General features: G+C 42.4%; 1 protein-coding gene across 1 annotated transcript in view; it reads left to right on the top strand.

Annotated features, from left to right (window-relative positions):
- COL11A2 (collagen type XI alpha 2 chain) overlaps window positions 1–13,481 on the top strand; it is a gene marked incomplete at its 5' end in the record, with an annotated part of 220,222 nt that overhangs the window by 175,796 nt on the left and 30,945 nt on the right. Inside the window, 3 exon segments of the mRNA XM_038742186.1 lie at window positions 4,596–4,703; window positions 11,153–11,206; window positions 11,307–11,360. Of these exon segments, the coding sequence (XP_038598114.1) occupies window positions 4,596–4,703; window positions 11,153–11,206; window positions 11,307–11,360 (216 nt within the window).

Below are 13,481 nucleotides of genomic sequence, written 5' to 3'. Positions count from 1 at the left end.
CTCTCTGTCCGTCAAACTGCCCCAGAACTGACCCTCGTCTGTGTGTCCGTCTGCTCCGGTTCTGACCCTTGTCTGTCTGTCAGACTGCCCCACAACTGACCCTCGTCTCTCTGTCCATCAAACTGCCCCAGAACTGACCCTCGTCTGTCTGTCCATCTGCTCCGGATCTGACCCTTGTCTGTCTGTCAGACTGCCCCACGACTGACCCTTGTCTCTCTGTCCATCAAACTGCCCCGGACCTGACCCTCATCCGTCTGTCCATCTGCTCCAGATCTGACCCTTGTCTGTCTGTCCATCTGCCCCGGAACTGACCCTTGTCTGTCTATCAAACTGCCCCACAACTGACCCTTGTCTCTCTGTCCGTCAAACTACCCCGGCACTGATCCTCATCTGTCTGTCCATCTGCTCTGGAACTGACCCTTGTCTGTCTATCAAACTGCCCCATAACTGACCCTCGTCTCTCGGTCCATCAAACTGCCCCAGAACTGACCCTCGTCTCTCTGTCCATCAGACTGCCCCAGAACTGACCCTCATCTGTCTGTCCATCTGCTCCGGATCTGACCCTTGTCTGCCTTTCAGACTGTCCCAGATCTGACCCTTGTCTGTCTATCACACTGCCCCACAACTGACCCTTGTCTCTCTGTCCATCAAACTGCCTCAGAACTGACCCTCGTCTGTCTGTCCATCTGCCCTGGTACTGACCCTTGTCTGTCTGTCCATCTGCCCCAGAACTGACCCTTGTCTGTCTATCAAACTGCCCCACAACTGACCCTTGTCTCTCCGTCCATCAAACTGCCCCAGAACTGACCCTCGTCTGTCTGTCCGTCTGCTCCGGATCTGACCCTTGTCTGTCTGACTGCCCCACAACTGACCCTTGTCTCTCTGTCCATCAAACTGCCTCAAAACTGGCCCTCATCTGTCTGTCCATCTGCCCCGGAACTGACCCTTGTCTGTCTATCAAACTGCCCCGGAACTGACCCTCATCTCTTGGTCCATCAAACTGCCCCAGAACTGACCCTCGTCTGTCTGTCCGTCTGCTCCAGATCGGACCCTTGTCTGTCTATCACACTGCCCCAGAACTGACCCTCGTCTCTCTGTCCATCAAACTGCCTCAGAACTAACCCTCGTCTGTCTGTCCATCTGCCCTGGAACTGACCCTCGTCTGTCTGTCCATCTGCCCCGGAACTGACCCTTGTCTGTCTATCAAACTGCCCCACAACTGACCCTTGTCTCTCTGTCCGTCAAACTGCCCCAGAACTGACCCTCGTCTGTGTGTCCGTCTGCTCTGGATCTGACCCTTGTCTGTCTATCAAACTGCCCCACAACTGACCCTTGTCTCGGTCTATCAAACTGCCCCGGAACTGACCCTCATCTCTCGGTCCATCAAACTGCTCCAGAGCTGACCCTCGTCTGTCTGTCAAACTGCCCCAGAACTGACCCTCGTCTCTCTGTCCATCAAACAGTCTCAAAACTGACCCTCATCTGTCTGTCCATCTGCTCCGGATCTGACCCTTGTCTGTCCATCAAGCTGTCCCACAACTGACCCTTGTCTGTCTATCAAACTGCCCCACAACTGACCCTTGTCTCTCTGTCCATCAAACTGCCCCAGGTCTGACCCTTGTCTATCAAACTACCCCACAGCTGACCCTCGTCTCTCTGTCCATCAAACCACCCCACAACTGACCCTCGTCTGTCTGTCCATCTGCTCCGGATCTGACCCTTGTCTGTCTATCAAACTGCCCCACAACTGACCCTTGTCTGTCTATCAAACTGCCCCACAACTGACCATTGTCTCTCTGTCCATCAAACTGCTCCAGAACTGACCCTTGTCTGTCTGTCCATCTGCTCCGGATCGGACCCTTGTCTGTCTATCACACTGCCCCACAACTGACCCTTGTCTCTCTGTCCATCAAACTGCCCCAGAACTGACCCTCATCTGTCTGTCCATCTGCTCCGGATCTGACCCTTGTCTGTCTATCACACTGCCCCACAACTGGCCCTTGTCTGTCTATCAAACTGCCCCACAACTGACCCTTGTCTCTGTCCATCAAACTGCCTCAAAACTGACCCTCGTCTGTCTGTCCGTCTGCTCCGGATCGAACCCTTGTCTGTCTATCAAACTGCCCCACAACTGACCCTTGTCTGTCTATCAAACTGCCCCACAACTGACCATTGTCTCTCTGTCCATCAAACTGCTCCAGAACTGACCCTCGTCTGTCTGTCCATCTGCTCCGGATCGGACCCTTGTCTGTCTATCACACTGCCCCACAACTGACCCTCGTCTCTCTGTCCATCAAACTGCCCCAGAACTGACCCTCATCTCTCTGTCCATCTGCTCCAGATTTGACCCTTGTCTGTCTATCACACTGCCCCACAACTGACCCTTGTCTGTCTATCAAACTGCCCCACAACTGACCCTCGTCTCTCCGTCCATCAAACTGCCCCACAACTGACCCTCATCTGTCTGTCCATCTGCTCCGGAAGTGGCCCTTGTCTGTCTATCACACTGCCCCCCAACTGACCCTCGTCTCTCCGTCCATCAAACTGCCCCACAACTGACCCTCGTCTGTCTGTCCGTCTGCTCTGGATCGGACCCTTGTCTGTCTATCACACTGCCCCACAACTGACCCTCGTCTGTCTATCACACTGCCCCCCAACTGACCCTCGTCTCTCTGTCCATCAAACTGCCCCGGAACTGACCCTCGTCTGTCCGGCCATCTGCCCGGAAACGACCCTCGTCGGTCTGTCGATCCGCCCTCATCTAACAGTGTGGCTCAGCGGAAAGAGCCTGGGCTTTGGAGTCAGAGGTCCTGGGTTCAAATCCCGACTCCGCCAAGTGTCAGCCGGGGGACCTTGGGCGAGTCACTTCCCTTCCCCGGGCCTCAGTTCCCTCATCTGTCAAATGGGGATGAAGACCGGGAGCCCCTCGCGGGACAACCCCATCACCTCGTAACCTCCCCAGCGCTTAGAACATCGTCAGTCGTATTTATTGAGCGCTTACTGTGTGCAGAGCACTGTACTGAGCGCTTAGGACAGTGCTTGGCGCCTAGTAAGCGCTTGGTGGCTCAGTGGAAAGAGCCCGAGCTTGAGAGCCAGAGGTCGTGGGTTCAAATCCCGGCTGCGCCAACTGTCAGCCGTGTGACTTTGGGCGAGTCACTTCGCGTCTCTGGGCCTCAGTTCCCTCATCTGGAAAATGGGGATGAAGACCGGGAGCCCCACGAGGGGCAACCTGATCACCCTGTAACCTCCCCAACGCTTAGAACAGTGCTTTGCACATAGTAAGCGGCTAATAAATGCCATCATTATTATTATTATTATTATAGCAAGCGATGACCCCACATCTCCCCCAGCGCTTATTACTATAATAATATAATTATTATAATTATACATTATAATTATAATAAATATTATCATTATATATATATATTATATTAATAATATAATTACTATAATAATAATATTCACAAATACCATCCTTATAATCCTTATTATTAAAAATGCGAGCCCCACCTGGGACAACCCGATGACCCCGTGTCTCCCCCGACGCTTAGTACAGCGCTCGGCACATAGTAAACACTTCCCCAGTACCATCCTTATTACCATAATAATAATATTCACAAATATCATCCTTATAATCCTTATTATTAGTGGGACAGCCCGATGACCCCGCGTCTCCCCCGGCGCTTAGAACAGCGCTCGGCACATAGTAAGCGCTTCCCCGATACCATCCTTATCACTGTAATACTAATAATATTCACAAACACCATCCATATAATCCTTATTATTAGTGGGACAACCCGATGACCCCGCGTCTCCCCCAACGCTTAGTACAGCGCTCGGCACATAGTAAGCGCTTCCCCGATACCATCCTTATCACTATAATACTAATAATATTCACAAACACCATCCTTATAATCCTTACTATTAGTGGGACAACCCGACGACCCCGCGTCTCCCCCGGCGCTTAGAACAGCGCTCGGCACATAGTAAGCGCTTCCCCGATACCATCCTTATCACTCTAATACTAATAATATTCACAAACACCATCCTTATAATCCTTATTATTAGTGGGACAACCTGATGACCCCGCGTCTCCCCCGGCGCTTAGAACAGCGCTCGGCACATAGTAAGCGCTTCCCCGATACCATCCTTATTACTATAATAATACTAATATTCACAAATACCATCCTTATAATCCTTACTATTAGTGGGACAACCCGATGACCCCGCGTCTCCCCCGACGCTTAGTACAGCGCTCGGCACATAGTAAGCGCTTCCCCGATACCATCCTTATTACTATAATAATACTAATATTCACAAACACCATCCTTATAATCCTTATTATTAGTGGGACAACCCGACGACCCCGCGTCTCCCCCGGCGCTTAGTACAGCGCTCGGCACATAGTAAGCGCTTCCCCGACACCATCCTTATTACTGCAGTAATAATAGTATTCATTCATTCATTCGATCAGTCGTATTCACAGATACCACGTTGCCAACTTGGACGTCCCAAGGGTTCAGTCCAGTGCCCCGCACACAGGAAGCGCTCAGTAAGTAGGTCTCACGAGTGACTGTTGTGTCCCCCCCGCCCAGGGGCCGCGGGGAGAGCGAGGCGAGAAGGGCGAGGCCGGGCAGCCCGGGGAGGCCGGACCCACTGGACCCAAAGGCCCCACCGGCGACGACGGACCCAAGGGGAACCCCGTGAGTCCATGGGGGGGATGGGGGGGACCCCCAAAAGAGGGTCCCAGAAGTGGGCAGGGGCCCGGGGAGGTCGAGGCCCGGCCGGGGATCGGAGGTCACGGGTTCCGATCCCGCTCCCCCCCGTCAGCTGGGAGCGTCTTTGGGCCTCAGTGGCCTCGGCTGTCAAATGGGGATGAGGACCGGGAGCCCCCGAGGGGGACCACCCAACGACCCGGGATCCCCCCCCGGCGCTTAGGACAGTGCTCGGCGCGTAGTAGGCGCTTAACCCAAATACCACTGTTATCATTACACTTAGTGATAGACACACATTTAGCACTTAAATACCATTAGTATTATTATTGGAACCGCGATTGACACATAATAAGCACTTAAATACCCTTACTATTATTATTGGAACCGCGATTGACACATAATAAGCACTTAAATACCATTAGTATTATTATCGGAACCGCGATTGACACATAATAAGCACTTACATACCATTAGTATTATTACTAGAACCACAATTGACACATAATAAGCACTTAAATGCCATTAGTATTATTATTAGAACCGCGATCGACCCATAATAAGCACTTAAATACCATTAGTATTATTATTGGAACCGCGATTGACACATAATAAGCACTTAAATACCGTTAGTATTATTACTAGAACCACAATTGACACATAATAAGCACTTAAATACTATTGGTATTATTATTAGAACCGCAATCGACACATAATAAACACTTAAATACCATTGGTATTATTACTAGAGCAGCAATTGACACATAATAAGCACTTAAATACCATTAGTATTATTATTAGAACCGCGATTGACACATAATAAGCACTTAAATACCATTAGTATTATTATTAGAACAGCGATTAACACATAATAAACAGTTAAATAACATTAGGATTATTTTAGAACAGCGATTGACACATAATAAGCACTTAAATACCCTTAGTATTATTATTAGAACCGCGATTGACACATAATAAGCACATAAATACCATCAGTATTATTATTAGAACTGCAATTGACACATAATAAGCACTTAAATGCCACTAGTATTATTATTAGAACAGCGATTGACACATAATAAGCACTTAAATACCATTGGTATTGTTATTAGAACCGCGATTGACACATAATAAGCGCTTAAATACCATCAGTATTATTAGAACCGCAATTGACACATAATAAGCACTTAAATACCATTAGTATTATTATTAGAACAGCGATTGACACATAATAAATACTTAAATACCATTAAGATTATTTTAGAACAGCGATTGACACATAATAAGCACTTAAATACCATTAGTATTATTATTAGACCAGCGATCGACCCATAAGAAGCACTTAAATACCATTAGTATTATTACTAGAACCGCGATCAACACATAATAAGCACTTAAATACCATTAGTATTATTATTGGAACCGCGATTGACACATAATAAGCACTTAAATACCATTAGGATTATTTTAGAACAGCGATTGACACATAATAAGCACTTAAATACCATTGGTATTATTATTAGAACCGCGATTGACACATAATAAGCGCTTAAATACCATCAGTATTATTATTAGAACCGCGATTGACACATAATAAACACTTAAATAGCAGTAGTATTATTATCAGAACAGCGATTGACACATAATAAGCACTTAAATACCATCAGTATTATTATTAGAACTGCAATTGGACACATAATAAGCACTTAAATACCATTAGTATTATTATTAGAACAGCGATCGACCCATAATAAGCACTTAAATACCATTAGAACAGCGATTGACACATAATAAGCACTTAAATACCATCAGTATTATTATTAGAACCGCAATTGACACATAATAAGCACTTAAATACCCTTAGTATTATAATTAGAACCGCGATCGACACATAATAAGCACTTAAATACCGTTGGTATTATTATTAGAACCGCGATCGACACATAATAAGCACTTAAATACCATTGGTATTATTATTAGAACCGCGATCGACACATAATAAGCACTTAAATACCAGTAGTATTATTATTAGAGCCGCGATTGACACATAATAAGCACTTAAATACCATTAGTATTATTATTCGAACCGCGATTGACACATAATAAGCATTTAAATACCATCAGTATTATTATTAGAACCGCAATTGACACATAATAAACACTTAAATACCAGTAGTAGTAGTATTAGAACAGCGATTGACACATAATAAGCACTTAAATACCATTAGTATTATTAATAGAACCACAACTGACACATAATAAGCACTTAAATACCATTGGTATTATTATTAGAACTGCGATTGACCCATAATAAGCGCTTAAATACCGTTAGTATTATTATTAGAACCGCCATCGACACATAATAAGCACTTAAATACCATTGGTATTATTATTAGAACCGCGATTGACACATAATAAGCACTTAAATACCATTGGTATTGTTATTAGAACCGCGATTGACACATAATAAGTGCTTAAATACCATCAGTATTATTATTAGAACCGCGATTGACACATAATAAGCACTTAAATACCATTAGTATTATTATTAGAACAGCAATTGACACATAATAAACACTTAAATACCATTAGGATTATTTTAGAACAGCGATTGACACATAATAAGCACTTAAATGCCATTAGTATTATTATTAGAACGGCGATTGACATGTAATAAGCACTTAAATACCATTAGTATTATTATTAGAACGGCGATTGACACATAATAAGCACTTAAATACCATTAGTATTATTATTAGAACAGCGATTGACACATAATAAGCACTTAAATACCATTGGTATTGTTATTAGAACCACGATTGACACATAATAAGCACTTAAATACCGTTAGTATTATTATTAGAACCGCGATTGACACATAATAAGCACTTAAATACCAATAGTATTATTATTAGAACCGCGATCGAGACATAATAAGCACTTAAATACCATAGGTATTATTATTAGAACCACGACTGACACATAATAAGCACTTAAATACCATTAGTATTATTATTAGAACCGCGATTGACACATAATAAGCACTTAAATACCGTTAGTATTATTACTAGAACCACAATTGACACATAATAAGCACTTAAATACCATTAGTATTACTATTGGAACCGCGATCGACACATAATAAGCACTTAAATACCGTTAGTATTATTACTAGAACCACAATTGACACATAATAAACACTTAAATAGAAGTAGTATTATTATTAGAACAGCGATTGACACATAATAAGCACTTAAATACCACTAGTAGTATTATTAGAACCGCGATTGACACATAATAAGCACTTAAATACCGTTAGTATTATTATTAGAACAGCGATTGACACATAATAAGCACCTAAATACCATTGGTATTATTATTAGAACCGCGATCGACACATAATAAGCACTTAAATACCATTGGTATTATTATTAGAACAGCGATTGACACATAATAAATACTTAAATACCATTAGGATTATTTTAGAACAGCAATTGACACATAATAAGCACTTAAATACCCTTAGTATTATTATTAGAACCGCGATTGACACATAATAAGCACTTAAATACCATTAGTATTATTATTAGACCAGCGATTGACCCATAATAAGCACTTAAATACCATTAGTATTATTACTAGAACCGCGATCAACACATAATAAGCACTTAAATACCATTAGTATTATTATTGGAACCGCGATTGACACATAATAAGCACTTAAATACCCTTAGTATTATTATTAGAACCGCGATTGACACATAATAAGCATTTAAATACCGTTAGTATCATTATTAGAACCGCGATTGACACATAATAAGCACTTAAATGCCGTTAGTATTATTATTAGAACAGCGATTGACACATAATAAACACTTAAATACCCTTAGTATTATTATTAGAACTGCGATTGACACATAATAAGCACTTAAATACCATTAGTATTATTATTAGACCAGCGATTGACCCATAATAAGCACTTAAATACCATTAGTATTATTACTAGAACCGCGATCAACACATAATAAGCACTTAAATACCATTAGTATTATTATTGGAACCGCGATTGACACATAATAAGCACTTAAATACCCTTAGTATTATTATTAGAACCGCGATTGACACATAATAAGCATTTAAATACCGTTAGTATCATTATTAGAACCGCGATTGACACATAATAAGCACTTAAATGCCGTTAGTATTATTATTAGAACAGCGATTGACACATAATAAGCACTTAAATGCCGTTAGTATTATTATTAGAACCGCGATTGACACATAATAAGCACTTAAATACCATTAGTATTATTATTAGACCAGCGATTGACCCATAATAAGCACTTAAATACCATTAGTATTATTACTAGAACCGCGATCAACACATAATAAGCACTTAAATACCATTAGTATTATTATTGGAACCGCGATTGACACATAATAAGCACTTAAATACCCTTAGTATTATTATTAGAACCGCGATTGACACATAATAAGCATTTAAATACCGTTAGTATCATTATTAGAACCGCGATTGACACATAATGAGCACTTAAATACCATTAGTATTATTATTAGAACGGCGATTGACACATAATAAGCACTTAAATACCATTGGTATTATTATTAGAACCGCGATTGACACATAATAAGCGCTTAAATACCATCAGTATTATTATTAGAACCGCGATTGACACATAATAAACACTTAAATAGCAGTAGTAGTATTATCAGAACAGCGATTGACACATAATAAGCACTTAAATACCATCAGTATTATTATTAGAACTGCAACTGACACATAATAAGCACTTAAATACCATTAGTATTATTATTAGAACAGCGATCGACCCATAATAAGCACTTAAATACCATTAGTATCATTATTAGAACAGCAATTGACACATAATAAGCACTTAAATACCATCAGTATTATTATTAGAACCGCAATTGACACATAATAAGCACTTAAATACCCTTAGTATTATAATTAGAACCGCGATCGACACATAATAAGCACTTAAATACCGTTGGTATTATTATTAGAACCGCGATCGACACATAATAAGCACTTAAATACCATTGGTATTATTATTAGAACCGCGATCGACACATAATAAGCACTTAAATACCATTGGTATTATTATTAGAACCACGATTGACACATAATAAGCACTTAAATACCAGTAGTAGTATTATTAGAACCGCGATTGACACATAATAAGCACTTAAATACCATCAGTGTTATTATTAGAACCGCGATTGACACATAATAAACACTTCAATACCAGTAGTATTATTATTAGAACCGCGATTGACACATAATAAGCACTTAAATACCATTGGAATTATTATTAGAACCGCGATTGACACATAATAAGCACTTAAATACCGTTAGTATTATTATTAGAACCGCGATTGACACATAATAGGCACTTAAATACCATTAGCATTATTATTAGAACAGCGATTGACACGTAATAAGCACTTAAGTGCCATTGGTATTATTATTAGAACCGCGATTGACACGTAATAAGCACTTAAATACCATTGGTATTATTATTAGAACCGCGATTGACACATAATAAGCACTTAAATACCCTTAGTATTATTATTAGAACCGCAATCGACACATAATAAGCACTTAAATACCGTTGGTATTATTATTAGAACCGCGATTGACACATAATAAGCACTTAAGTACCATTAGTATTATTATTAGAACCGCGATTGACACATAATAAGCACTTAAATACCCTTAGTATTATTATTAGAACCACAATCGACACATAATAAACACTTAAATACCACTAGCATTATTATTAGAACCGTGATTGACACATAATAAGCACTTAAATACCATTAGTATCATTATTAGAACCGCGATCGACACATAATAAGCACTTAAATACCCTTAGTATTATTATTAGAACCGCGATCGACACATAATAAGCACTTAAATGCCGTTAGTATTATTATTAGAACCGCGATCGACACATAATAAGCACTTAAATACCGTTGGTATTATTATTAGAACCGCGATCGACACATAATAAGCACTTAAATACCAGTAGTATTATTATTAGAACCGCGATTGACACCTAGTGAGTGCTTACCGATCATATTTATTGAGTGCTCACTGTGTGCTTGACACCTAGTAAGCGCTTAACAAATGCCGTCGTCATTATTATGATCAGAACTGCGATTGACACTTATTGAGCGCTTCCCAAGTACCATCATTGTTATTATTATTATTATTATTATCAGAACTGTGATTGACACCTAGTAAGCGCTCAACAAATATCATCATTATTATGATTATCAGAGCCGTGGGAGAGGGGGGAACGGCCCGCGGGTGGGGGGCGAAGGGGCGGCGGGGGTCAAAAGGGCCAGTCCCCTGCCCCCGGTTCGAATTCTGACGGAGAACCTGTTCCCCGCAGGGCCCGGTGGGCTTCCCCGGAGACCCCGGCCCGCCCGGGGCAGGCGGACCCCGTGTGAGTATCGGGGGGGCCGGTGGGGTCCGAGGGGGACGGAGGGACTTGGGGGGGTCACCGGAGGGGGCAAAGGTCAAGGTCACCCTTTCCCCCCCGCCAGGGTCAAGATGGCGCCAAGGGTGACCGCGGAGAGGACGGCGAAGCCGGGCAGCCCGTGAGTGACCCCCGCGACTCGATTTTATTTCCTTTGTCCCCATTTATTCGATTTCGTTAATATATTTGGTTCTGCCGCCCGGTCTCCCCCTCCTCGCCTGCGAGCCCGCCGGCGGGTCGGGACCCGCTCTCGACGTTGCCGACTTGGACTGCCCAAGCGCTTAGTACAGCGCTCTGCACGCTGCGAGCGCCCGATAAATACGGTTGGTTGAGTGATAGATTGATTGGGAAGTCCAAGTCGGCGACGGTCCCGACCCGACAACGGGTTCACGGGCTATTACTAGTAGTAGTAGTAATAATAATAATGGCGCTAGTAATAACAGGGGACTTCATTCATTCATTTGGTCGTATTTACTGAGCGCTTCCTGTGTGCAGAGCACTGTACTAAGCGCTTGGGAAGTTCAAGTCGGCAACATCTAGAGACGGTCCCGAACCGACAACGGGCTCACGGGCTATTACTAGTAGTAGTAGTAATAGTAATAATGGCGTTAGTAATAACAGGGGACTTCATTCATTCATTCAATTGTATTTATTGAGCACTTCCTGTGTGCAGAGCACTGTACTAAGCACTTGGGAAGTTCAAGTCGGCAACATCTAGAGACGGTCCCGACCCGACAACGGGTTCACGGGCTATTACTAGTAGTAGTAGTAATAGTAATAATGGCGTTAGTAATAACAGGGGACTTCATTCATTCATTCAATTGTATTTATTGAGCACTTCCTGTGTGCAGAGCACTGTACTAAGCACTTGGGAAGTTCAAGTCGGCAACATCTAGAGACGGTCCCGACCCGACAACGGGTTCACGGGCTATTACTAGTAGTAGTAGTAATAGTAATAATGGCGTTAGTAATAACAGGGGACTTCATTCATTCATTCAATTGTATTTATTGAGCACTTCCTGTGTGCAGAGCACTGTACTAAGCACTTGGGAAGTTCAAGTCGGCAACATCTAGAGACGGTCCCGACCCGACAACGGGTTCACGGGCTATTACTAGTAGTAGTAGTAATAGTAATAATGGCGTTAGTAATAACAGGGGACTTCATTCATTCATTCAATTGTATTTATTGAGCACTTCCTGTGTGCAGAGCACTGTACTAAGCACTTGGGAAGTTCAAGTCGGCAACATCTAGAGACGGTCCCGACCCGACAACGGGTTCACGGGCTATTACTAGTAGTAGTAGTAATAGTAATGATGGCGTTAGTAATAACAGGGGACTTCATTCATTCATTCAATCGTGTTTACTGAGCGCTTCCTGTGCGCAGAGCACTGTACTAAACGCTTGGGAAGTTCAAGTCGGCAACATCTAGAGACGGTCCCGACCCGACAACGGGCTCACAGGCTATTACTAGCAGTAGTAATAATAATAATGGTGTTAGTAATAACAGGGGACTTCATTCATTCATTTAATTGTATTTATTCATTCATTCATTCATTCAATTGTATTTATTGAGCGCTTCCTGTGTGTAGAGCACTGTACTAAGCGCTTGGGAAGTTCAAGTTGGCAACATCTAGAGACGGTCCTGAACCGACAACGGGCTCACGGGCTATTACTAGTAGTAGTAATAATAATAATGGCGTTAGTAATAACAGGGGACTTCATTCATTCATTTAATTGTATTTATTCATTCATTCATTCATTCAGTTGTATTTATTGAGCGTTTCCTGTGTGCAGAGCACTGTACTAAGCGCTTGGGAAGTTCAAGTCGGCAACATCTAGAGACGGTCCCTGCCCGACGATGGGCTCACAGGCTATTACTAGTAGTAGTGATAATAATAATGGCGTTAGTAATAGCAGGGGACTTCATTCAATCATTCAATTGTATTTATTCATTCGTTCATTCAATCGTATTTATTGAGCGCTTCCTGTGTGCAGAGCACTGTACTAAGCGCTTGGGAAGTTCAAGTCGGCAACATCTAGAGATGGTCCTGACCCGACAACAGGCTCACAGGCTATTACTAGTAGTAGTAATAATAATAATGGCGCTAGTAATAACAGGGGACTTCATTCATTCATTCAGTCCTATTTACGGAGCACTTCCTGTGTGCAGAGCACTGTACTAACCGCTTGGGAAGTTCAAGTCGGCAACATCTAGAGACGGTCCCTACCTGACAACGGGCT

The sequence above is a fragment of the Tachyglossus aculeatus genome, unplaced genomic scaffold, assembly GCF_015852505.1.
Source record: "Tachyglossus aculeatus isolate mTacAcu1 unplaced genomic scaffold, mTacAcu1.pri scaffold_101_arrow_ctg1, whole genome shotgun sequence".
Classification (NCBI taxonomy): Eukaryota; Metazoa; Chordata; class Mammalia; order Monotremata; family Tachyglossidae; genus Tachyglossus; species Tachyglossus aculeatus.
Note: the sequence above shows the minus strand (reverse complement) of the source record. Positions and strands in the feature narration are given on the sequence as shown.